Source organism: Xenopus laevis, chromosome 2S (genome assembly GCF_017654675.1).
Source record: "Xenopus laevis strain J_2021 chromosome 2S, Xenopus_laevis_v10.1, whole genome shotgun sequence".
NCBI classification, from domain to species: Eukaryota; Metazoa; Chordata; class Amphibia; order Anura; family Pipidae; genus Xenopus; species Xenopus laevis.
In genome coordinates this window covers 60994808-61022690 of record NC_054374.1, presented here as the reverse complement: position 1 = coordinate 61022690, position 27883 = coordinate 60994808, and the positions used below count along the sequence as shown (strand labels likewise).

Below are 27883 nucleotides of genomic sequence, written 5' to 3'. Positions count from 1 at the left end.
GTAAATGGGCACTCCTGGCTCTAGCCTATATCAGTATTGGATGGTACGTCTTCCCTAGACCCAAATAATAGCAAGCAAAAGCCACAATATATATGCCATCATTTCTTAGGCAAAGAGAGAAACATTCTAGTAGCAATGTAAACTGCACTGATACCTTTCTACACCAAAGAGCAGAATAAAGCATAAAGAAAGAGAACACATGTTGCATGTCTCACCATTTTAATACTGTGTACAAGACAGTGTTGGAGTGCAGAGCAATGTACAGGAGTGACAGTGTAAAATGAAACACTGATTACAATGAATGGATGGCCGAGGAATGATTAATGAATGCCAAGTGGGAAAAAATATTATTGATTAATGTATGTGTGCCAGTGCACACATTAAGGAATGTAAAATACATTTAAAAACTAAAAAAAAAAAAACCATCACATGGGAGTTTGGCACAAGACAGGAAAGCATGCAGAGCAGGAAGGAAGTGCCCACTGCACAAACGGGGCAGAAAATAGAGATGCATTATTATTATTATTGTTAACAGTGGTGGCTGAAATAGCAGCCCAGTGAGAGAATAATACACAGAGAAAGAAGCAGGAAAGGACTGAAACAAATTTAGGAGAGGAAAGTACGAGCAGATATCTGCTGAGGCACAATAGTAAACAAGAGAATGAATTTCATGTAACAGCCGCCAACCAGTCGTGGCTTATTGTGAATGAAAGTTGCTCCTCCGTTTTAAGGAGAAGTTTTAGTATAAAACAATGGCACAAAGCAGGTTAAGTAATCATGGTGAGTGCAAGAAACAGTTATAAAGTCCAGTATTCATATGGGTGCTGTGATCTCTGAGCAGTGCATAGCTCAAGGACAAATCCTGGCCACAGAGAAAAGAAGAAGAAACAGTCTGACTGCGGCCTACTTTAAAAACAGAGGGGTCCTAACAAAAGATGTCATCATACGGATTCTTCTGATATTCTAATACAGGTGGAAAGGATTGATGCTGCATTTACAAAGGTTCAGAAACAGTCCATTTCATAAGGTGGGAGAAATGCTTGGTGTGCTGATAGTGGTAATGTCATAGAAAAGATGGGGCTCACAGCTCAGGGTCAGACACCTTAGATGTGCAAGACAGGATTCCCAATGAAAACTAAAACAGGGACATCTTGCACTGCAGGGATTCCTCTTTACTCAAGCAAATGGTCCTGAAATCAAACTGAGACAATACAGTCTCCCCTGCAACATCTGCAAAGAAAAAACACGGGTAAATTATCTTATTAAAAGAACAGATTCAGGCAAAAAATAGTTTTCATTCTGTTAATGTGCGTTTCACTTTAGTCACATTGCCTTAGAGATTCTTTTTGTACACACAAATGTTGTGTCTGTACATTTCCTCCTATAAACCTGCAGCTTTCTGCTCTTTCTATACATCTAAAATCTCTGCTGCAAGAACAACACTAAAATGCTGAAATGGTTTGCAGACCTAATGCACATTGAGGTAAATGAGTGTGAAGGTGTAAAAAACGGTTTTGACATTTCCTGCTTTTATTTATTTACACACACATACGCCAGACTCCTCATTTACACTGAACTTATCTACATATGGGGGGGGATTAATTTCATTAGTTAAGCAGCAATTGCCATTACAAAATAAACTATAATAAACATACTACAGGTATGGGACCGGTTATCCAGAATGCAAAGGACCTGGGGGTTTCTGGATAACAGATCTTGTAATTTGGATCTTCTTCTATAAAATCATGTAAACATTAAATAAACCCAATAGGCTGGTTTTGCTTCCTATATGGATTAATTATACCTTACTTTAGATCAAGTACAAGGTATTGTATTATTATAGAGAAAAAGGAAATCTATTTTAACATTTTGGATTATTTGGATAAAATGGGACACAGCCTTTCCATAATTCAGAGCTTTCTGGATAACAGGTTTCTGGATAATGGCTCCCATACCTGTGTAAGCATGCAGGAAGAGTCTGTAAATACCACTACCCTCATGGTGAAATGTATTGAAAACTTTACATTTCTTAAATCGAGAAGTGTCTACAGTGTATCAGGTTTCATTTTCAATGTTCCTTTTTTTTAATAAAAAATGAGAAGTGGTTCTTACACATAATCTTTGTACTACAATGATTTGACCCTTTCAGTGCCACACTGATTGTTGCCAAGAAACCTAACACAGCATACATAAAAGCGGAACCTGTTTGCGGGACATGTAAAAAGTAAAGGAGGAACTGTAGCTAATATAAACATACAGCCAGTTGCAGTGGCTGTTTGATCATTTGTTTTAAAAAAAATATTCAATTTGAGACGTACATAGTTTGTAATTGTGCAACACTACATAAAATTGTCCTGCCATCCGCTGTGCCAGTTTCTTTGCAGAAAGAAAGTTCTAGCTGGTGGGGGTGCCAAATGTCAGGAACCTGCTGTAATTATAATCACTTACCTGATACCTTGGGACAGTGCTCCGCCCACTTCTTACATCTTTGCAACAGGCAGGCAAAGGGCAGGAGAGTTAAAAGCCAGGCTTAAAGGGATACGGTCATCAGAAAACATGTTTTTTTTCAAAACGCATCAGTAAATAGTGCTACTCCAGCAGAATTCTGCACTGAAAACCATTTCTCAAAAGAGCAAACAGATTTTTTTATATTCAATTTTGAAATCTGACATGGGGCTAGACATTTTGTCAATTTCCCAGCAATGCGTCTCAGTGGGACATTGGTTTTTACTATTGAGTGTTGTTCTTAGATCTACCAGGCAGCTGTTATCTTGTGTTAGGGAGCTGCTTTCTGGTTACCTTCCCATTGTTCTTTTGTTTGGCTGCTGGGGGGGAAAGGGAGGCGGGTGATATCACTCCAATTTGCAGTACAGCAGTAAAGAGTGATTGAAGTTTATCAGAGCACAAGTCACATGACTTGGGCAGCTGGGAAATTGACAATATGACTAGCCCCATGTCAGATTTCAAAATTGAATATAAAAAAATCTGTTTGCTCTTTTGAGAAATGGATTTCAGTGCAGAATTCTGCTGGAGCAGCACTATTAACTGATTCATTTTGAAAAAATATTTTTTTCCCATGACAGTATCCCTTTAAAGCAAAAAGCCAGCCTTTTCACTCCACTACACATGTGTTGGCCTGGAGCGAAAGAAGAAAGCAGAAGCAAAAGGAGAGGATTGGTGCAGTTTTCTAAGAACAGGAGCACCGGCCTGGAGTATCAGGTAAGATATTATTTTAAATCTGCAGGTGAAATCTTTCAGCGACACAGCAAGCAGTGTTTGTTTGGTGTGGCCGGGAAAGCAGGGTATGAAAACGCCTACAAAAAAAACAATTATTTGATAGCTAAACAAGAAAACAGTGACATTTCTCCTTTAAGACTTTTTTTTTTAACAATGTTTCTGTATATAGAAACAAAATACATTTGTTTAATCATCTTGCCAACGGCCCACAACTTTACTATTTCTTCATAGTGCAGACTCTGAAAACCACATAGAACCATTTTGAAGTTTCATTCTAGAGCTGTAGCTCCTCTCAGTTCCACGTGCAGCAAAATGAGGCAAATGTAGATCACAATTTCAGTTAAAACAGATATGCTGCAATCTTGGGTTCCATCCATGCCCAACCATTCTGGCCTTATTGTCAAAACTGGACCGAGTGTTTGATTAAATCAGTTAAAGAACTGAAGAACAATAAAATGATACTAGAACTGTACCAGCGCAGAATCAACAGAGCATGGACAGTGACGTAAATTCCTCCTAAAGTTTGATCAATAGCTGAAAACCACTTTGGTGGTCCTTTTCCTGTATCAGACAGCCTCGTTTATTGCTGTCAGCATCTCAAATTCTCTCTTAACTAATGATATTTAATTTACTGCTATATTATTGCAAGTTATATAAAGTGGAACAAGATTCTTCTTGCTAAAACCCCTCCCTCCACCCACTACATGGAAGATTATAATCTATGAATCATACCACAAACCACAGTTTGCTATACTACTTTGCTATACTACTGAACACTGTAACTAGATTGATTTAATATTAAAGGGGAAAGGCTGCACACCGGGGTCTCTGCCTAGCATAGACTGAGCATTACATAATCCAAGAAACCAGGAAAGGTTTTTATCTATACAGCTATAGGATCTATTATCCTGAATGCCTGGGACTTTCCGGATAAGGGATCTTTCAGAAATTTGAATCTCCATGCCTTAAAGGAGAATTCAACCTGTGTGGGGAAAAAAAACAGTACCCTCACTCCAGGTAGACCCCCTCCCTCCTCCCCCCAGGCTAACTACCCCCCCCAGGGGCAATGCCCTGTACTCCATACTTACCCCTTGCCGCAGATTCTTCCAGCATAGTTTGAGTTTTTAAAATTAAACCAACTCAAAAAACGTTTTTGCTACTAATGTAGAGCCATGTTGCTATGTTACCCTCATTTACACGCTATTGTTTAATTATAAGGGGGAATTTTTTTTTTTTAAAATTAGAATTATTTGCTTATATTGAATGCTATGGGAGATGAATGGATACTACTGATACCTTTGGAGGCATATTCTCTTAAAGTTATGAGGATATTGTGCCCTCTTGCTTGCTACAGAAATAAGGATTTGTTTTAAAACTATACCACATAGTAAAATATACCAGTAATCTGCACCCACACGGACTTGCCAAAAAAGTGCAAACTTCCTGGCTTCTAGTATCAATCATATAGCCTAATCAGGCCTAAATGTCTCATCTGCTATCTCCATACTATGCCTTTCGCACTACTTGAAACTTGCCAGATGATTCCTATCCATGGTCAGCCTAAGGTGTTGATCCCACATACTGACCAAATCAAAATAACACTTAAACATAACTATATGTATGCTTATACTGGAGCTAGTGGGTGATCATGTAAAATATATTAGGACCATGCATCACAAATCATATTTTTCTGTCATTCTTAGTGCCAAAGGGTTTTGCTTTAATTCCATGTATTACAGCACTTTAAGGAGCTCATACAGCCTGTGGGGATTGTGAAGTACAGTTAAATGCTGCATCAGATAGAGCTCCCTGCTATCACAGCATAAATAACTTATAGTGGAAAAAATAATTAGTTATAAGGATCCACTACTGCATTTGTTTTTAAACACCATCCCCAAACATATTGAACTTTTTTTATTATTCCAGTCAATGAGCCCAACAATGTCTGGCAAACACAAACATTTAAGTCTTTCGTGTAAAAGATGATGGCAAGTAAAATTATGAATTTACTTACCATCAGGACTAATACAGGCCACACTCCATTAGATTGCTCTTAATTATGACATCTGTGACTGCATCAAATACAAACTGAACGTTCTTGGTATCCGTGGCACATGTGAAATGTGTGTATATTTCCTTTGTGTCTTTCCTCCGGTTCAAGTCCTCAAACTGGCACTGAATGTAGGCTGCAGCTTCTTCATAGGTGTTAGACCCTAAAGTAATGTTCCAGAAAAGATTTTAAAAAAACCTTAAAGGGATTCTGTGAATTTGTTATTACTAAATTACACTGAGCATGCCAAATAGTGAATGCCCCTGTTTAAAATGTTTTTCTTGAACCAATAAATGTACTTTAGTTTAGCTGTAATATAAGGGTATAAGCAGCCATCTCTGGTCATTGTGCCTAATCCTGTGCTTTCACAAAGAGCCAGCACTTCACAATGGAACGTTTTTCAGATAAGCTATTGTTTCTCCATCTCAATATAATTGGAGAAGTCATAACTTGAACGAGCCAGACATTGCTGTTTTATTATTGAGTGCTATTTTCATAGCTACCACTTGAAGTATGTGAGCATTTTTAACAATGCAAGCATCAAGGATTGGTTACCTTCTGGTTCCATTGATAGGCTGCTGGGAAGGGAAATAGAGGGGTGGGGGTGATTTCACTCCAACTTGCAGTACAGTGACAAGTATATCAGAGCACATGCTGAGGGCACATGGGAAGTAAGAAAATGGCTAGCCTCGCATCAAATTTCAAAATTAAATAAGTTTGCTCTTTTGAAAAAAATAGATTTCAATGCAGGAAACTACTGGAGGAGCATGTTCACTTGAGAAAGTCTACCTGAGTATTCTGGGTAGCAAATAGTAAGGGGGCTCCTGGAGATCTTTTCTTCAAACAGGTCCTTTTTGTTAAGGAAGAGGATGATTGAGGTGTCTATGAACCACTTGTTGTTGCAGATGCTATCAAACAATTTCATGCTTTCATGCATCCGATTCTGGAAAAATGAGTTAATACTCAGATTAAATGCAACTTACCATATAGCTACTTTTGAGGGGACAGTATAACCCCATATTCAACAGAAGTTCAGTAAATCAAGCCGTATGCAAACATGCGAGTTGCCTATTTTTTTTAGACATGAAAAAAGTGTTTTTTGCCCATGGTTACATCTGTGCTCTTGCTGGCAACAAATCTCCCCCAAAAAAAAGACTTTTACTTGAATAACAATAATTAAAAAAAAACACAAGTAACCAAACATTCCTATAAGAAACACAAGTTTCCAAACTTTTAACAAATATTATGAAAACTTGCACTGCTTATTACTGGAGGGAATATAAAAGGAAAAAATTGATTTAAAAGAAACAATACATAAAAACTGTGCTCACCATCTCCTCATCTTCAGCCAGCAGTAAGTCGTAATCACTGAGTGCCACACAAAAAATGATTGCAGTAACTCCCTCAAAACAATGGATCCATTTCTTCCTTTCTGACCTCTGACCACCCACATCAAACATTCTGTAACAAAACACAAATACAAGAAACATATTTAAATTATCAGATAAAGAATGCAAATGAATATTAAACAGACGTAATAAAGCATTGTAATCCTGGTAGAGCATGTGCACTGACAGCTGATTTGGTCCTTGTTTTCTGTGTTCATTCGGCTGGTCAGAGCAGTGGAATTTCTAACTGAATGACAGACATACCGGCCCTGCTGCACAATTAAGCATTTCAGGAGAAGGCACAAGAAAGTGGGGGGCAATTTAGAGAGGCTCTTGGCTCTGTAGCAGAGAGTGATCTGTGGATGCCTCTTATGGTTTAAGACCGGTCTTACTTTTCCTTCAACAATTTAACAATAGGAACAGGCAAAAACAAGAGCATCTCTCTAAATGAGAGATAGTGGGAAACAGGAGTGGAATGCTACCTGGTCTTTCCAACATACAAGCAAAATCTACCAGAATGCAATTGTTTTCTAAAGAGATTATCTGTGATCTTCTATGTAAACCTGTGCCTTTACCTTTTTTCATCTTGAATGGCTGCCCCGTGATTATCAAAGTGGTTTGTTTATATGAAATAGAGAAATGTATTTTACTTACCGTAATTTCTATTTGCAAGTCACTTTCCATGGCAGCATTCACCAATATGAGTATTCCCGCCCCACAGGTAACTGGACAGGAATGGGTTAACTTAATTAGCCTATAACATCCACCCCACCGCCTTCCACCTTTGTCTATGTTTCTTAGCTTCAGAAGGGAGGGAGATTGGTGAATGCTGCCATGGAAGGTGACTTGGAAATAGAAATTATGGTAAGTAAAATAAATTTCTCTATTTCCCAAGCCACCCATGGCAGCAATTCACCAATATGAGAATTCCCATAGCACTAAGAAAGAAGGGAGGGACAACAATGCTTAAGTGTTTTTTATTATGAATGCAACACAGACTGTAAGACATTCCTCCTAAATCTAGCATCTTGGTATAAAAGCACATTTAGTTTATAATGCCTTATAAATGTATGTAAGGAAGACCATCTCGCTGCATTACAAATCGCTTCTGGCGGAGCCCTGGCCTGCTTTGTGGTATGAGAATATCATACAACCAACGATCCAACGGCTAATCGTCGATTTCGAAGGCGCCATTCCTTTTCTTGGACCTCTAGGAATCACAAACAAATAATCTGTCAGTCTTCCTCCAAGAATTCGTACGAGTCAAATAATAAGACAAAGCTTGAACTAGATCTAGAGTATGCCACTCTCATTCTTGCTTATTACTTGGATTTGGGCAAAATGATGGTAAAGTCAATTCCAAAAGTCAAATTGAGACATCACTTTAGGAAGAAACTGAAATGCCAGTCTTAGAACAACTTTATCTGGAAAGATCACCGTATCTGGCTCTTTCGCTGACAAGGCCTGTTTCTCTCCTATTCTGCAGGCTGAAGTGATCGCCACCAGAAACAGTACTTTCATTGTAACATGCCAATCTGAGGTGCTTTCAATGGGTTCAAACGGAGCTGATGTTAATGCCTTTAAGACCAAAGGCAAATCCTCACTCTTCAAAGCATTGAAAACCCGTATTACCATCGTCTCTTCAGCTAAAGTCTTGCCGATTAATGATGAAAGGGCTGAGATTTGACCTCTCAAAGTACTTACTCCCAGACCTCTTCGAAATCCCGCACAGAGGAAATGTACCACTGACACTGCAGACGGTATCCTCGGATCGAATCCTGAATTCTCCGCAAACTTAACAAAACAAGCCCACACTAGGTAATATTGATTTGACGTAGACTTTTTCCTGGATTTCAACAATAAATCCGTTAATTCAGCCCCACATCCTGCCTTCTTGAGCCTCTGCCTTTCAATTTCCATGCCGTCCGCGACAGACGGCCCACATCCTGAAAGGGTATCGGACCCTGCATCAACAGGTCTCTTAGAAGTGGCAACCTCATTGGAGGATACACTGCCATCTGCCTCAGAAGAGGGAACCAAGGGTGTCTCGGCCAATACGGAACCACTGCAACTACGAAGGCCTCTTCCATGTCTATTTTGTTCAAGACCCGCCAAATCATTGGAAAGGGTGGAAAAACATACCCGAATATCTCTTTCCAGTTCTGGATCAACGCATCAACTCCACTGGTCTTCAGAGACGGGTATCTTGAAAAGAATGTCCTGCATTTGAAATTCTGATCCGAGGCCATCAGGTCTACCTCTGGGTTTCCCATCTCCTGTACTATGTCTTGGAACACTGCAGGTTTCAGACACTACTCTCCAGGGTCTATTCCGACTTAGAAAGTCGGCCTGCACATTTGCTCTTCCTGGGACATAAATGGCGGTGAGACCTAGGTTCACTTCTGCCCATGATATGATGGTCTCTACTTCCTTGAGCAACTGACCACTCCTTGTTCCTCTTTGTTTTCGGACATATGCCACTGCTGAAGAATTGCCCGAACAAATCTTTACCCATTTGTGAGTAATCTTTTCTGCTAAGGCCATCAATCCCATTTTTATCGCCTTCAGTTCCAATAGATTGGAGGGAAGTTGACCCAGATTCCACTGCCCTTGAGCGGAAACATCGTCTAGCATCGCACCCCAGCCTGTCAGAGATGCATCCGTGGTTATGGTCATAAACTTCGGTTGTGCTAACGGCAACCCTCTTGCTAGGTTTTGCAGAACCAACCACCACTCCAGACTTGCTCTCACCTGTTCTGGAATAAGAAGACGCTGACTCAACTTCAGGGGAATGGTTACTCCAGACTTCAGAAAAAATATCTACAGGTCTTGTGCTATCTCGCCCAGTGCACCATCTGTATCGTAGAGGAAAGAAGTCCTAGAAGGGACATACATTCCTTGACAGACACCTCCAACTTCCGTATGAAGGATCCTACTTTGTCTATAATCTGTGATGTCTTTTGTTCTGGAAGCGACACTGTCCCCTGGAGCATGTCCAATTCTGCACCCAGAAATACAAGGTTTTGTGTTGGCACTAACTGGCTTTTTTGGCAATTTATTACCCAACCAAACTCCTGAAGTACAGCAATCGCCCTGTCCCTGCTTCATCCTGCCTCCTCCCTTGAATCGGCGACCAACAAGATGTCGTCTAGATAGTGGAAAGCGGACACCCTTTCCACACTCAGGAGGGCTATTATAGTCACTAGAACTTTTGTGAAAGTTCTCGGAGATGTGGAGAGGCTGAACGGTAGACATGTGAATTGCACATGCTGATCTTGAAACATGAACCGCAGAGATTTTCTGTGGTAGCTGTATATCGGGACATGAAAGTATGCATCCTTGAGGTCTAACTTGACTATCCATACTTGCGGGGAAACTGCTACTTCCATCTTGAATTTTCTGCAATTTATAAACTGATTTAATGGACGTAAATCCAGCACTGGTCTGAAGTCTCCTGATGCCTTCCTGAATAGAAAGAGCTTTGAGTAGAAACCTCGCCACTGCTCTAGAAGAGGCACTGGTTCCACTGCTCCTATCTCCAGCAGCTGATCTACATAATCCTGAAATATTCGTCTTGCTCCTTGAACACCTGGAATTGATGAAATCCGAAAAACTTCCAGCTTTGGAATCCTTGAAAATTCCAGCCGATATCCTTCCTTTATAATCTGTAAGACCCAATGATCTCGAATTTTTTGGGCCGGCCAGATTTCATAGTATTCTGGTCGAGGAAGCTCCAAAGGAGGTATTCTTTCTGGCTGGTTGCTGAGACTCTCCTTTCGTATCTCTCCAGGATGTCTGTCTCCCTTGTGACCTTCCAGGTCTATATTGTTTAGAATTCCGAAAGGATCTACAGTATTCCCGGGTGACTCTGGTCTAGTCTAATCTTTTCTCTTGTGGCAAGAAAATGCTTTTGCCTCCTGACACTTTTTTATAATCGAATCCAAATTCTCACCAAATAATCTTTCCCCTTCATAAGGGAGCTGACATAAATTTGTCTTTGAGGCCAAGTTTGCCAGCCAGGGCTTCAGCCACAGAGCCCTTCTTGCTGCCACCGAAAGAGCCATCGACCTTGCTGCCAGATGGACCAGATCTAATGAAGCCTCAGTCACAAAGTCAACCGCCACTTTAAGATCAGACAGCATCTCTCGCAATGTTGATGTCTTAACATTCGTGGCCACAGCCTCCTCCAAATTATTCACCCATATCATATCTTCATGGCTCTTGAAGTTGAGATCAATGCCACTGCCGGTCTACAGGAGGCTCCAGCCTTTCTTTAGGTCAAATTCCATTCTTTTCTCCATTGGATCTTTGAATGCAACCGCATCATCTACAGGTAGTGTAGTCTTCCGAGCCAATCTGCATCCACTTTCGGTGGATTATCCCATAGTTTTGCATTAGCTTCATCCATTGGGTATTTTTTAGAAAACTTCCCTTGAATTACAACTCTTTTTTCTGTTTTCTTCCACTCTGAATTGATTAACTCTTTAATGAAATCATGCATCGGAAAAATCGCTGCACGCTTCTTTACTGAAGGCAATAGCTTGTCAGCTGAAGAACTCTTTGGCAGCTCTTCTGACAAATGTAAAGTTTTCCTTACTGCTTTGATTAAGCCATCCACTACCGCTGTATCAAAATTTGATTCCACTTCCGAAAGAAGCTCTCCCTCCTCAGATCAGACTGGACATCCGGAGGGTCATACAACTCTTCTTCACAAACTTCTGACAGGGAGTCATAAAGAACCTCTCTTGTTCATTTAGATTTCCGAGCTACACCAGAGGTTGATGCTTCCTGTACCCCCTGCACCACCGCTTGCTTTATGAGAGAGACTAAAGCCTCCAATTGAGGGAGTGAAGAGGTTTGCGGTTCAGCAATAGAAGGCTGTTCGGTAGATGGCTACTTCCTTTTTCTGATGACTTTTCTCTTTAGGCATATCTCCAGGGGCAGAGAGACTAAATAAATAAATAAAATCCTAATTAGCCCCTTTTTACCTCTTGCCGATTAAAAAAAAAAAAACACATCCTTGTCTTCAGCTTACCCAGAGACTTTAGGCTGAACCCCCTTTCCAGAGCCAGGCTGTTCAAAAAATGCAAGCAGTCAAATCACTTTGGACGCTCCACTTGTGGCACTCCTAAGAGCTTTCCTTAACACTTTCTATCCTCAGTAACTTCCAGCATGTTGTTTCTCAAAGCGCCGAATTCGGAAGCGACATTCACCTTGGAACGAACATGCGATCCAGCTAGAACGCAAAACGTCCTCCATGTGCATTGAGCAGGAGACGCTCCTTGTACTAATGCGGAAGTGCTGTTTGCCATGTGACGCAAGCCGCAATGACCGCAGACCAAGCGGATCCTGAAGCTCTGAAGGGTGTTGTGCGCACTTCCGGGTATCACTTTCTAAGGATCCCTCTGCGCCAAACAGTCACAGCAGTACCTCCAAGCCAACATAAGCTATCGGCTACCCTGGTGAATAAATGACCCAGCGGGGGAAGGCGGTGGGGCCGATGTTATAGGCTAATTAAGTTAACCCGTTCCTGTCCAGTGGCCTGTGGGGCGGGAATACTCATATTGGTGAATTGCTGCCATGGGTGGCTTGGGAAATATAGTACTCTTTCTAAACCTCACACACACATTTACTATTGTAGGGTAAAGGTACATAATATTTAATTACTTTAAAACACTTTAATTTTTGCTGTTACTGTTTTTAGGCACCTACAAGTAGCAATGTATTAATACATTGGTCTGCATTTGTTTTTCTGAAACAGCTGTTCAGTCATTAGTGTTCTTAGGGTGTTGGCACAAGAATGCAAATCGCAGGTGGGATGCCATGTGTGTTGCTTTGTTTTCCGAAATCACCTGAAGTTGTCTCACAAGGAAACTTCAGGCGATCTCAGAAAACATGACACGCATGCCAACATACAGACGATTGACATTCTTGGGGAGATAAGTTGTCCGCAGGAGAAGTGATATGTGGCAGTGGCATTTTTACCTCAAATAGTTAGGGGAGAACAAGGTGCTCCAGAGTTATTTGTAAAGTAACTCACCAAACAGTGAAAGTGGTCCGGGTGCACCAGCCCCAGACCCCCAGCTTTAGGGAGCGGTACAGCAGAAGATAAGGAAGCAGAGCTGACCGACACTCACGGATCCACAAGACCATAGATATTCAGTTAAAAAATACATTTATTGGTAGAAAAGTTAAAAATATAGCTGCATCTCCATCCATCCTTCGCATTTCGCACCCCTCAGGGTGCTTAATCATGGGCTCATAGGCATTTTTACCACCATTGTTATCTAATAAATGACAACAGTGGTGCCACTGGATTCCTTTTTAAGGGTACTTATTCATTGACACTCCCTGTAGGCCATGCTAGCACACATTAGTCTGCATTGGGTAACCTTAAAAAAGGAAGGGAAAGCACACAGGAACAAGGCCATAGAAGATATTAGTGAAGCAGAGATGCAAAATCAAGATGGCAAGAGAGAAGTGGTGGGAGTGTACAGAACTGCATATGTGAGGCACAAGAGCTGCAGAGGGATGAGTTAGCAGGAGAAGGGCATGAGAAGTTACATAAATTGAATACTATGAAAATCTGCAACTCACTTAAAATACAGGTCCTTGAAAGTGAAATGGGTCTCCACAATCCCTGTAGTCTTGACCCGCGTTCGAAGTACATCCTGCTGAGTAGGAATGTAGCTGCCTTGGGCAATCCTTTCAATGTCATTCAGATAGCTGCAAAATTATTCAGTAGGTTGCATATAAATAACCTATGCCAAAAAATTTTTTTTTGCTTAAACTGCATTTGCTTATTCTTACTTACTATGAAGCAGAGTCATTAAGTTGGTATTCACGGGAACGGCTGAAACAGGCCTGAACTCCAGAATCTTCCCACAGCCTCTGAATTACACCTGCAAGTTCTGGAGACATAACTCCCTCCTCAGCACTACTGGCCAACACAAAGAGCTGTCGAGCATCATCCTGTCAAAGAAAAAAATGTAAGCATTTATAAAAAAAATAATTCTCAATTTATCTGCTGCAAAACACTAAAAGTAACATGTATAATGAACCGGATTGGTGGACATACACACACTATAATGTTAGCTAACTTCATTCTCTGGAACTTTTCACCAATAATTAAATATCAATTATTCCAAGTACTACTCCATACTACTAATACACACTTGTTAAGAACATGTTACTTTGGACTGCAAAGTTTTCAGGTTACCAGATTGGTTGCTCACTAATCACCTATCTTTCATCTGATGCTATGTGGCTGGGAAAACAACATGACAGTCATAATGTGGCAGACTATTCTAATATATCCATAGGTGTTGACAAGTTATGGACTCTCCTGACACTTTTGTGCTGCTGCCGTTAATGGGTTGTGTTTCTGGAACCTCAAATGCGTCTTATGAATCAACAGTTCATCACTCACAGCTCTAGCCACATCTCCAAAATCAATCCTTAGCCTTCCCATGGCTCGGATTATAGCGATGATTGACTGAATAGTGTTACTGTATACGACCACTTTGTACTGCCGGCATTCTTCCTCGGAGTATCCATCCTCATGGATAATTCTAGAAACAATATTAAAAAAAGAAAGTTTATATGCCTATACAATTTTCATCATCATGACATATTCAGTATAACCTGCTCTCCACCTCTGGTATGGTGTGGAAAACTTTACAGCAGTGAAAGGTGTGCTGACACAATCCATATAATGTTGGTCACCATCTACTTGAATGTCATTTACAAGGAGCTTCTTTGGTTGTACCTATGAATGCAAGACATATCCTGAGCCCTATGCCTCAAGGATTAGTATGGGGCTTCGTACTGTGTTTGGGCTGACATGTAATGTCAGTGTAGTTTGTCAATAATAATTTTGTGCAGACCAGCAAATCTCTTACCATATTCAGCTGAATGGACTGTTCTGTGACACAATCATTTATATAAAGGTAGATCTGCATTCACATAACCTACCAAAAATATATTTGGAGAGGTTTTGACAGGCTAATAAATCACAATAACTTTCTTTGTATACAATAAGAGCAGACTCAGCCCTCAAAGGGGCCAAATCAGAATTCTTTTAGGAGTTTATGTTGATTACTGGTATGTATTGCACCTATAGTTCTTCTTTAATGTTACCAAAATAATTTTTTCTTCAATTAACTAGCAGAATCCTTTCCAAACACAAGCCTAATTTATAGAGTACCGTACATGTTGAATACAATTCTAAACTCATCTTTAGTGGAAAAATAAGATGTTGGATCCTGGCTTTCACGCTGCTACATAATACAGAAACACAAAGCTTTTTTCAAGTCAGGGTCACTTTAAATTAAAAAGCTTAGTGATAAGCACAACTTCCCCTGGCTTACGCAAGGCTGAATTGCAAGTAAAATTGTAAAGACCTTAAAATGGAACTATCATTGCATTAACTATGTAATGGTTTTTAAAGGATTACTTTTAAAAACAGGTTTCCTTTAGTTTTTTGAGCTATAAATGGTTCATTAGTGAGCTTTCTTATGCTAAAACAATACTGGGAAATGTGCATTCTCTGTTTGATCTACTCCATGTACACACTCACAAGGGTATTGCAGTGCTCTCAATGTGCAGATATGTAGAAGAAATAGCCTGGAATTGTGTTTTCTTCACTGCTTGAGAAAATGTGTATTCTGTAGGCATGATTTATTTATTTAACATCCAATTACATTTCAGCTTCCAGTTCTCTTTTAATATAAACCAGGGTAATAAAGCAATAGGCAAAATAATTGAATGAAGCATGCTAAGGGGGTTATTTTTTCAAGTCCAAATGCCCACAACTCAAAAAATTAAAAAAAACAACAACAAAAAAACAAAAAATCGAATTTTCTTTCACGATTTATTATACCCAGAGTCTGCTAAAAGTCAGAATACAAAAATACTCCTTCTCCAAGATGTTGGAGTCCTGTAGAAGTGCAATTTAAAGATATCATGGTCTGCACAGAGTTTTGGCCAAAAATCGCCCCCAAAAAAAACGGGGGTTAGAGCAATTTAACGAAAAATTCAAGCATCTCGGGCATAAAACCCAAATTTTTCAAGTTTTTTTCCTGAACAGGTTTTATCGAGTTTTTTCAATGATAAATAAAGTCAAATCATGGATTCTAGTTTGGTCAGACTTTTTTTTACTTAAAGGGGTTGTTCACCTTCCAAACACTTTTTTCATTTCAGTTGCTTTCAGATTGTTCCCCAGAAATAAAGACTTTTTTTCAATTACTCTCCATTATTTATTTTTTACTGTTTTTCCAAAATATAAGTTGAATGTTCCTGTCTGTGGTGTTTGTCTGGCAACTCAGGTGCAGGCCCTGAACTGTTACAATATTGCAACATTTAGTTGATACATTTCTTGGCAGCATCTCTGGAGTATCAGCAACTATTGTATCAGTTCAATTCAAAACAGTTGCCTGTAATGAAACCCAGAGATTCTGCTCAGCAGGGACAAAGATAAGAAATGTATCAACTAAATGTATCAATTTAAAACAGTTTACAGGGTCCACAACACCCCCCCCCCCCTCCCAGGACTGCTTCAGAAGGTGAAAAATTACACTTTACACTTCAATATTAAAAAACAGAAAATAGAAAGTCACTGGAAAAAGTTGTTATTTCTGGTGATCTATCTGAAACCAACTAGTTGTTTGAAGGTGAACCACCCCTTTAAAACAAAACAAAAAACAGATCTTGATAAATAACCCCCTAAGTCATATTCAAAAAGCTGGGTAACGAGTATCACTAAAATACACCATGCATCTCCATGCATGTTTTTAAAAAAAACAATTCATTTTGATGTGTGTTGCAGGTGTAAATTATTTTTACATCAGATTTACCGCAACAAAGTGTTCGATTGGCTTTTAACCCAGGGTTAAATCAGGCTTTAATATTTTCCATGATCTTACTGCAGTATATTATAGAATACATAAGGACAACAATACCAAAGTATACCACATTTTATACTGGCTGAGGCTTATTACGACTTAATAAATATGTCCTTAAGTCTCACATCAAGTCATTGAGAGATATTGAGAGTGATCTGAGCAAGCCTTGTGATGAACTACATATATTCATAGCACTCTGCTGGTCTAATGTACTTTCCAAAATGAAAGACAGATTGCTTTAAAACAGGGTTTGACAAACAATGAGCCTTCAGCTTTAAGTGTCAGTGAGTCTAGGTGCGAATAAATTACTTTTCCCATCTACCATAGCAAACCAGTTCATCAATAGGACAAACTTAAAACTGTTAAACCCATGGACAGAAGAGCACTTTTCAGTACCTAAAAGAGATCGATACTTACTTCATTTGCTTCACAATGGTGCTTTTCCCAGACTCACCAGCACCTACAGGAAAAATGTTAAAATGGACAGTTGTTATACTACTGGTCTTTCTGGCTTAATGATTTCACAAGTTTATATGAAGCGGAAACAACGTTTTCACAAAATGCAATTGTTTCTAATATGTCTAAGGTAATAATGGTTACAGAATAGCAACATTTATCGTCCCATATTTATTATGTATTCATTCCTACCAATCACAAAAGATTCATTTAATTTCAGATCACTTGAAATTACATTACACAGACACCCAAACGTAAAAACAGATTCCAGAAAGCAAATTTGTAGAATGTGTTTTTTTCCCCTCACATACAGTGAAACCTTGCCTATATTCTACAGTGTGGAGGGTGGAGCTTGCTATTGAGCACAAGCAGTGGGTGGTGCTATGCTGACAGATAGTAGGCCTGGCTGCATATAATAATTCATGCTGTCAGTCAAATGTAATGTGCCAGAGGAAGCGTAGTCAACTCTGGTTAGCTTCATTTATTTTCGAAAGAACAGTTCAACTCTACTTGTGATTTGTGATGGTCGAATCTGACCCGTTCGCTTTGTCAAAAATTTGCAAACAGTGAGAATTCGCCTAAATGCTTTTTTTTTTTTTTTTATTGTGTGACAATTTTTGTCACTCAGGCATTATTTTGGTGGAAAAATATTTTGCTCATTACTACTTATGATCATTTTGTGTTAGGATGGGTTGAGATTTTTGATGGATGCCAGCTTGTTCTCCTAGATTGTTCTGGAAGCCCAGACTGAATGCCATCATCAGATTTTCTCATGCAGCAATGTTTTCCTACTGAGCAGTGGCCAAAAATATAGGCATCTTTTTATGCCAGCTTTGCCACTGCTGATGTGTTGGGGGTTGCCCTGCCAACCCTGCATGGCATCAAGAGATTGCCAATGAGTTTTGCAGTGCAATATTGAATCCAGTGCCAGAAAGCTGGACCGCCATCACAAATCACAGGGCTTTAACCAGGCCAATGACCTACAGCATAGTTCATAAAGCACTCAGTAACGATTAAGATTAAATTCTGGATTGTTGTCAAGCAGCCAGCAATAGAGTTCAGATCTAAATAGCATGGAAAACTACAGTTGGGAGAAGACATTCTTTAAGCTTGGGAGAACTGGAGTAGTTTGCAAAAAGTGGTAGGTAGAAACTCATTAGAATATCTTAATTTTAGTTATTCTTTCCAAAGGTTGTGCTACTAAATAAAGATCAAATATAGCCCCCTTTTGTAAGTAATCCACAACCCTGACAGAACTAAAGGTAACACAAAACAATTAAAAGTGTTTTAAAGTAATGAAAATATAATATACTGTTACCTGCACTAAAAAAACTGATCTTTTTGCTTCAAAAACACTATTATAGTTTAATATAAACACGCTGCTGTGTAGCAATGGTGGAAATTGAAAAAAGGCTATATGGCACAGGTTAAATAGTGGACAACAGATAACACCATTTTGCTCTACAGAGTTCATCTTTATCTGCTATGTAACACGAGTCTTTTCTCCTTTGAATGGCTGCCCCCATTGCTACACAGCAGCTTATTTATAGAACAATAGTAGTATTTCTGAACCAAAGCAGTTTTACCAGTGCATTATATTTGTATTACTTTAAATGCTTTTCTTTTTTGATGTTACCTTTCCTTTAACAAGAAGGGCAGCACTGATGTTAAACTTGGTATTTTCTTATCTGTTATTTAATGAACAAAACTGTACAGTTTGTTAATATGGCTTAGTCAATCATCAAAGTCTGGCAGGATTGTACATTTTTTCAGAAAAAGGGACAATGCTGTACAAGGATAACTGTTTCCCCAGATAAGGTGAAAGCCCAAATAACATTTTTTCCCAACACCACAAAGCTACTTTATTTAGAACTGATGATTTTAGATGCTCCATATACAACCATATATATGGACATTCTTTTAAGATTTTTTGTGTGATATTAGGCACAAATAAAATGTAATCTGGGGACCTTTTAATGCAATTTGAACACTGTGAGAATGTTTCCAAAAGAACTTAACAGTATACTGCCTGTATGCATTTTGCGGTCACACCCTCATTGGATTACAGACTATTCATTAAATTCAGTGGTGAGCTCCTGTCATAGACTATAGCAGAGCAGTGCTAGACTAGCTCTGATCATTCCAGCTTGTGTCAGGTCATTCCTGTGGTATCCAATAAAAAGGGCAATCTCTTGGCAGATACATGGATGACTGATGCAGCTGGTCAGCTTGAATATACAATATATGTGGTGGCACATGGGGAGATCTAGTTGTCTGCATTAAATCTTCTCTACTGCGGGCGACTGATCTGAACCCTGAAATGCCTTCCCACCAGCAAGACTGTGAATCGCTAGAGGGATGGTATACGTGTCGCTTCCGTTTTCCAATTGCCAAAGTTTCCTTGTGAGGCAACTTTGGAAAACCAAAGCAACGCTTGTGCCATCCCATCGTCCCATTAGTCGCCCACAGTATCGAAGATTTATTGCAGGCAACTAAATCTCGCTGTGTGCCACCACCCTAATAGGCAGAGCATTTTTAGTAGCTTTAGCCATAAAATGTCTTACATACATACTAAAAATATAGATATGGGTGAGTGTAGAGGACGTCTTGGGGTTCATTTATTAACATTGTGTAAATTTGCTCATGGGCAGTAACCCATAGCAACCAAACAGTACTTGGCTTTTTTCACGCAGCTGAAGGTAGAACAATGAATATGACAATTTGATTGGTTGCCATGGGTAACTGCCCACAGGCAAATTTGCCCAGTGTTGACAAATGATTACCCTTGTATGTGTATGAATTTTGTGGTCACGGCCTCATTGTCAGCTGTGAAACATTACAGGCTATGTTTCTTTAGAACAATCAACTGTTGCAAATAAATACATAAAATATGCAGCATTGGCAAAAAGAATATACAGGTATGAGACCTATTATCCAGAATGCTCGGGACCTTGTGTTTTCTGGATAACAAGTCTTTCCGTAATTTGGATCTTCATACCTAAAGACTACTAGAAAATCATATAAATATTAAATAAACCTAATAGGCTGTTTCTGCTTCCAATAAGGATTCATTATATCTTCGTTGGGATCAAGTACAAGCTACTGTTTTATTATTAAAGAGAAAAACGAAATCATTTTTAAAAATGTGGATTATTTGATTATAATGGAGTCTATGGGAGGAGGCCTTTCTGTAATTTAGAACTTTCTGGATAATGTGTCTCCAGATAAAGGATCCCATACCTGTAGATTAGTTGCCCTTGATAGTATAGATTTATCACAGGCGATTAATCTCCTTGTCTGATAGGACCCTAACAGAGTTTAATAGAAAACAGCATTGTTTTCCATACACTGTATGTTCGACGCCACATGTGACATAATTTAAAGGAGTGGCTTAAGAACACTGATGGGGCATCCATTATAAAAAGTAACGAATTGTTTGCCACGGACAAAACATCATGATCTCCCTAAGATGTTATAGCCTGAACAGGTGACACCATAAAACTATGAACACTGTTATTTCCCAGTTCTAAGACCAAACTATTTTAAAATACTTGTTATAGTCTATGCAATTTATTTGCTAAGCACTTTCTATGTATTATATATATTAAAGGGGCATCTTTCCTGAAAGTCCCACATCCTGTTATTGTTTCTCTCCCTTTACACTTTAGTCATGCTTCCTGTACAGGAACATATCACGCTCCTTACGCCCAGTCTTTAGAAAGCACAGGCAGACAGCATCTGCTTTGTCAATGCACATACAGGCCAGATTTTGGTGTGAAAATGCACACCGAATTCTGCACATTGTCTGCACTGACAGACAGATGCTCCAGGAAAAAAACGATCTCAACTAAGATATAATTAATCCATATTGGAGGCAAAACAACCCCACCGTGCTTAATTAGTGCTTATTTTTTTTTTTATAGTAGACAGGGTATAAAGAAAATGTTGTAAATTAACCTCCGATGCTTGTCAATGTTGCCCAGAAATGGTATCAGACAGCCTTAACAAAAATACCATGTCCAATACAAACCCAATATATTCATATTTAGCATGTCATAACATTCACAATATCTATCCATAGTTGACTTAAGAAATTGGTTTTGTTATGTATTTACCTCAACTAATACAAATTTTGTATATTTATAATAAGTAAAGTGAGCAGCATAACCATAATGGGCATTCTGCTTCCTGGTAAAGGCCTTTTTCCTTTCTTTTTTATTAGAAGGCCTGATAAAGTCCCTTTATCAGATATTTATTTGAACTCCCAGAACAAATCATAGATTTTTCTATTATCATAGAGTTGATAGCCACCTCTGTAAAGTTGGAAAGAGATGTAAACACCCTGTATTCTGGGATTGAGGCAGCAGTATACTGCAAGACTTCACTGACACATTGTCAAAGGCTTGGGCCACACGAGTGCTGAAATCGGCTAGAAAAATCTACTGGCTGATTTCAGCCCTACCACGGGCAGTAGCCTCCTCTCTTTTCCATATTGAAACAACTTGTTGAGAACAAGCTGTCGGATTTCTACTAAAAATGCCAAGACTCACGGTAATTCGCTGAAACTCGCCAAACCAAGACAAGCCAATTCAACATGAAAAAGAGAGGAGGCTACTGCCTGCAGTAGGGCTGGAATCAGCCAGTGGATTCCAGCTAGCAGATTTCAGCCCCCCATATGTCCCTAGCCAAAGAGCTGCTGCCTTCCTCAGCCACCCAGAGAAGTTGCAGGGAGGTAATAACTATTAATATTTGCCATGTACAAAACCAGTCCCATTACATGGAACAAAGCACACTTCTTGAAAGAGTAATTCACACCAGAGATAAGTCGATACTGTTTATAGACTGTGATGTTTTCTGTGTGTCAAGTAGAAAGATATAAAGATATATAAGACATATAAAGATACAGTAATGCAAATAGGAATGGTAGGAATTATAACAAATATAAATTTAAGGGAAGAAGGAGAGAGCTTGAATGTGGGGTTCATGAGGCAATATCATGAAGACCCTAGAGAAGAAGGAATATTGGATTTATCAAGAGGAGTGTGGAAGAGGCAAGATATTATGAAATACCATTATTGTTCATTTCTGCTCCAGTTAGCAGAGATTAAAACGCTCATGACTTTTCATTTTGTTAAACTGGATGAGAAAAACATGTAGGGAAGCTTTCTAGGTTAAACACATAAAGGGCATGAACAAAAATTCTACCAATATACATTATTACACTGCAGCAAATTCAGTCCTCCAAGCTAAAGGGTGGAGAAACGAAGCATAAAGCATCCTCACCACAGTATAGTTCAGCAGGTTGAATGTAAATCAATGTGACACACAAAGCCCATCTTACAGTGTTCTCCTTTGGGGCAGATAATTAGGTGCTCTAACATATACTCCTTACGGCTTATGCCTTAATTTCACAAAAAAGGCTTATTTACAATGGATTTAAGTTTCTAATGTTAAAGGAGACAACTGCAAACGGCACAGCAAATTAATCTTTATTTTTAAAGGGACCTGGCTAAATCTTTTGTGAACGATGTATCGTTGATGCAATTCCAATATTTAAACAAGGGATTATGAATTCAAGGTGGCTTTTACATGCTCCTGCATTTCACATCTGCAGCTAGGCGCATTCAAAAATAAGTTCTGAAAAATGGCAGTAGTAATCAGTATGGCCACATGAAACAGAGAATATAGAGTAGTGTGCTGTATTGGCTCCACTTTTATTTAATTTGATCATTAATAACTTGGGGAAGGCAAAGTAATCAATGTATCAGTATTTGCAGATGACACAAAACTATGATGACGATTACTTCCATCCAGGGTAAGAAATCCTTGCCGCAGGATCTGGACAAACTGATTATATGTGTAGCTAAGTGACAGATGAGATTAGGGGGGAGTTATTTACTAAAATTCTACTTTTTCTCACTCTGTTTTTAAAACATCTGACTGATACTCCTAAACCCCTTAATTTAACAATAATTTTTCTCGAAAAAATCAGTGCAATAAAAACAACAAAACCAATGGTCAATTCGAATCCTGCGCTGTTTACAAATTGGCACTTCAAAACTTTCTTTTTTTTGAGTCGCTGCCCATAAAACTCGAATAATTCAGATTATATGAACTAAAATCAAAGCAAACAGCTAAAAACTGTAGAGAAACCTAAAGATAAAAAACATGTTCCAATTGTTAAAGTGACCATCTGCTATTGACTTCTACATAATTTCAACAGGTTTTAGATGGAGAATTTTCAGATTCTGATTTTAGCAGCTTTCAAAGATTTGAGCTTTTTTTTTTTCCCTCAAAAAAATTAGATTTTTTTCCCTTTAAAACTCACCAGAAAAGTTTGAGGCTTCATTAATAGGCCCCTCAATGTTGATAAATGTAAGATTATGCAAAAGGAATTTTAAAAAAAGTACAAGTCACCCATTCATAAGACTTGATGAGATGGACCTAAAATAATTGCAAATAATAAACTTAGCTGTTGCGGGTTAGGCTCGGCTTCCACATTCGGAAAAAAGCTGCCACATTTGCACCTCCAGATCAAGTTGGCAGCTTATTTGTCCATAAATAGGCATCTGTCATGGGCCTTTATTGGGTAGGTTTAAAAGTCACACCAGGTAAGGACTGAATCTGTGCATTAAAGGATAAATGCATTATGATTAATGAACTAGTGATGTGCGGGTCAAGGTTTTCTTGACCCGCACCCTGCAGAAGGGCTCAACCCAGAGACGCAAAATGTGCAAAGAGGTTGGGCTGAATCTGCCTGACGCAAACTGCCCTGAAGTTGCTAAAAATTTGAATCCGAAAAAACTCCAGCTAAAACCTGTAGAAATTATGTAGAGGTCAATGGCAGGTGGACCTTTTAACAATTGGAACATGTTTTTAACCTTCAGGATTCTCAATAGTTTTAGTTTGCGCTGGTTTTTGTTCGAAAATACAATAAATTCGAGTTTTTCAGGTGACAATTCGAAAAAGACGTATGATTCAAGTAGCAAATCAAAAACGTTGCATGATTCAAATTGTTGCAACATTTTGCTGCAACTTTTCTTGCTGCAATTTTTTCGTGAATAATTATTGGCAAATTAAGGGGATTCTGGTTTGGAAGCTTGGCTGATTTTCCTTTTTTTAGATTGAGAAAAAGTAGAGTTTTAGTAAATAAGCCTTTAAGTGTCATGTAGTAAGAAACACAGTAGGAAGGAGGTCTATAATCCAAGTCTAACATACATATTTCCTAATTAGAATGACAAAAAGCACGTTTGGCACGAGCACTATTACTTAAACTAGTTTTGATAAGTGGGGTACGCAGCCCCATTAAGGGACTGCTATATATAATTCTATACCAATTCATAAATATCTAAAGAGGATACCCAGAATTAAGTATGACCTGGGAAATAAAAGGTTAAGAAACATAAAATTACAATACACAACCGTCAAGCAAATTTTCACCTAATATCCACTGGTACTGAATGTCCCGCTACTCTATACATTGAACCACATTATTCATTAATTAAAAGTGACTATGTCTGCAAGTAAAAAGAAACCTGAAAAATGTTTAGGCAATTATGGAGGTACTTTGATCAAAGGAAACTGCATCTTAATTTTTACAAGTATATATAAATATATATTTTACTTGTAGCTGAACCCTCGCGTTGCACTTTCTGGAACTACAAACAAAAACAAAACATCTAGAAAAACAGTTTTCAAAGATTTGTCATTGGGAAACTCAGACACTTTTAAGCAATCCTTCCTTCCTCTTACAGGATACTTCTCTCTACAAATAAAGTATAACAATCTGTATGCAAGTTTTCATAATCAGAGGCTAAATTAATACATTAGAAACAGAGAGAATGACTATTTAAATTTGTACATAGTGCCTCTTCCTAATTCACATTACTATGTGAGCACAGGTAATATAGCATTCACTGGGTGCTGGGATCCCATAAAGGACAAAGTACAGGGAACTTTAAATTCTACTTGTCATCTGCTGTTTATTTTATAATCCTCCTGGATAGCTAAAACACAAAACTAAATTGTCTTTCTATTGGGGATGCATCAAATCCAGGATTCGGTTCAAGATTTGTCCATCATTCAGCTAAATCCAAGTGCATGGCCAAAGTGAATACTAAAAATCACTTTCCCTTTCACTTTCCAGCATATGCAAATTAGGACTCAGATTTGGTTCGATATTCGGCCAAATCTTTTGTCAAGGATTTGGGATTTCGCCAAATCCTAAAGTAGTAAATTTGGTTCATCCCTACAATCTACAGCCCTGTGAAAGAAGGAACCAACAGCATAACAATGCATTTGACAGACCTTGCATATGTTATTACTGTGTGCTTGAAACATCTGACAACACAAGGGTTGGCAAAGTTGGTTTTTCACTCATGGTATATTTGTCCTGGATGATCTTGTTGGTCAGATGTCCCAGTATACAATTGTTTCACCCACTGTACAGAGATGGAGGTAGACAAGTAAACTGTTATAGACACTGGTGCACCAGTTCTATACCAGTTTGTGAGAGCACATTCTTTCAACTTTGTTTCCCAGATGCTGCTGGACTGCACCTCCCACCATGGTTTAACCCAATGTGTAAAGGTGAAACAAGATTAAGAACCATAACACAAGAGGTTCATAAAACTTTACACAAGAACAGTGGGGAATACAATTATGGAAAGGAGATAGTGGCCCTTTTAAACTTGCCAGCTGATGAGCTTAAAATCAACCGTGTTTGCAAGGTAATGTTCCAGATGTGCTGGCTCACCAAAGCTAAGCCTAAACCTAAATGTTGTACAAATCAGCAGAATAAATGTAAGATTATGCTACGATAACAACAATGTGGCGTAAATAGATAATACTGGGCCCTGCAGCAATTCAGATTTAATTAGGGCCTCAAATATTGGTAAGAACTTTTTGCTACTATGATATATTGAAATTGCTCATTAAAGGGGAACCCTGGCTTCCAAACCAAAATTTGATAGAGGCCCACATAACACAGACACCCCTAATATCCACATCACAGTTACCAGTTTCTTCAAAAAGCATGAATAAATGCCATTTTCTATGCTGAAATCCAGCTGTTTAACTCTTTCTGCATCATTTGAAATCCTGGCAGGGAAGGAAGTACTAAACACTGATGTTATAAATTGTAAAAACTACTCCGAAGCTTACAGACAGCATGCATGAACTACATAACCCACAATGCATTGCACTGTGATGTTCCTATCCTTATTGAAATCACATTTGTAGGGAATTGTGGGTTTTGGAGGATGCAGGCTGAGGACAGATGGCTGTTGATACAAAGTAACAGTAGTCAGCCAGCTCAACAAAGTCGTCAGACAGATCAGCAGGAGGGGCTTGGCTTAGGGAACTGTTCCAAACTATTAAAAATCATGAAAAGTCTGCATATTTTCTAATTGATGTATATTGCAAAGTTGCTTGCAATTATGTTTACTTTTCAAATTGCTTGTTATGTTTGTGTGGTGTTCCCCTTTAATTAGGGGCTCACTGGGCTCTCTACACTCCTGCCCCCCTCCCCCCTGCAACCGCAGGGTCTGCTTCCTCTATAGTTACACCCCTGACAATCAACAAGCAGCAAAATAATAGAAGTGACTGGAACAAGGGTCATACACTAATCCACATTAAAGCTTAGTGTTCACAAACCAACAAAAGGAACATTTTAGTCATTTGTAGTAGTTTGATCACTTTTCTGAAGACTATGCACAAAACTACGGACGATAAATCCGACTGGGCGAAACAATGGTAAAAGTGTCTGCAGCAGTACAACGACAATAGTAATCCTTCCTCTTTATACTGGGGAACTGCGATTTACAGCAGGCAGTCCAGTTTGTCAGCGAGAAGCAAATAAAGTGCAGGACAAGTGGGGCATGAATGGCCTTGAGGTGCTTTCCCGATAGATTCAGAATGTCAGAAAGGAGGGTCTTGTCTGTGCAGAACTAAACTATACACACTGCTCATACGGGATCCATTGCTAACTTAACAATATACTGCTCTCTCCTTCAGCTGCCCAGGGTCCCCTCCCTCTCATCAACCGGACACTACCCTTTCCCCAATCTTTCTCACCGAGTAGCAGCAGTTTCACCTCCTTGGATGCCTTTTCCCCATCTTCCCGAAGGTTCCGATCGATCATTTTACTTCGCTCGGCAGCCTCCTTATCCTCGGCACTCAATGTGCAGCCCATGGTGCAGCCGGCACAGAATCTCCCCCTCTCGCACCAAGCTGTCTGCTTCTTTTCCCTTGTCGACTGCCTCGCCCCGCTTCCTTTGCCGGCGATCAACTCTGTGCGTCACTTCCTGTCACTAGGAGGAAGTGAAGGTGGATTGTCTACACAACATTACATGTCAAGGCGTCTGTTTGAACTGTCTCTATTAAGTTGTTGTTTTAGTGGTTAGCGGGCCTTTCACAAATGAGTCTTTTCAGCTGGTTGGCTGAATAGGCAGCTTATTTCGTAGGTTATCAGCAAGCAACGAGCCACCTAGCTGTCCTTAGTTTCCAAGGATAGATTCTTGTTCTGAACATTTAAAGGGTTCACCTTTCAGTTAACTTTTAGTATGTTATAGGATAGCCAATTCTAAGCACTTTTTCAGTTGGTCTTCATTATTTATTTTTTATGTTTTTTTTTTTTTAAATAGTTTGTCTTTTTCTATTGATTCTTTCCAGCAGTGTCGGACTTAGGGTTGGCACCTTTTCTGGAAAAAAATACTGGCCTTCCTATGTATTTATCTTTTTTCCCTATTAATAACATTGGGATCAACCATCATTTTTACCGGCCAGGTGGCAACCCTAGTCGGACTTAGGGTTGCCACCTTTTCTGGAAAAAATTACCGGCCTTCCTATGT

The 27883-nt window shown here is 39.1% G+C and overlaps 1 protein-coding gene across 1 annotated transcript; it reads right to left on the bottom strand.

Moving 5' to 3' along the window:
• Window positions 1-205: 205 nt before the first annotated feature.
• gnai3.S (G protein subunit alpha i3 S homeolog) lies at window positions 206-27285 on the bottom strand. The gene is made up of 9 exons (NM_001086080.1): window positions 27108-27285; window positions 16995-17037; window positions 14105-14246; window positions 13490-13647; window positions 13273-13401; window positions 6619-6748; window positions 6077-6230; window positions 5252-5450; window positions 206-1230 (listed from the first exon to the last, which is right to left on the bottom strand). The coding sequence occupies exons 1-8, from the start codon at window positions 27223-27225 to the stop codon at window positions 5260-5262; spliced, it is 1065 nt and encodes a 354-aa protein (NP_001079549.1). The 5' UTR covers window positions 27226-27285; the 3' UTR covers window positions 206-1230; window positions 5252-5259.
• Window positions 27286-27883: the final 598 nt, after the last annotated feature.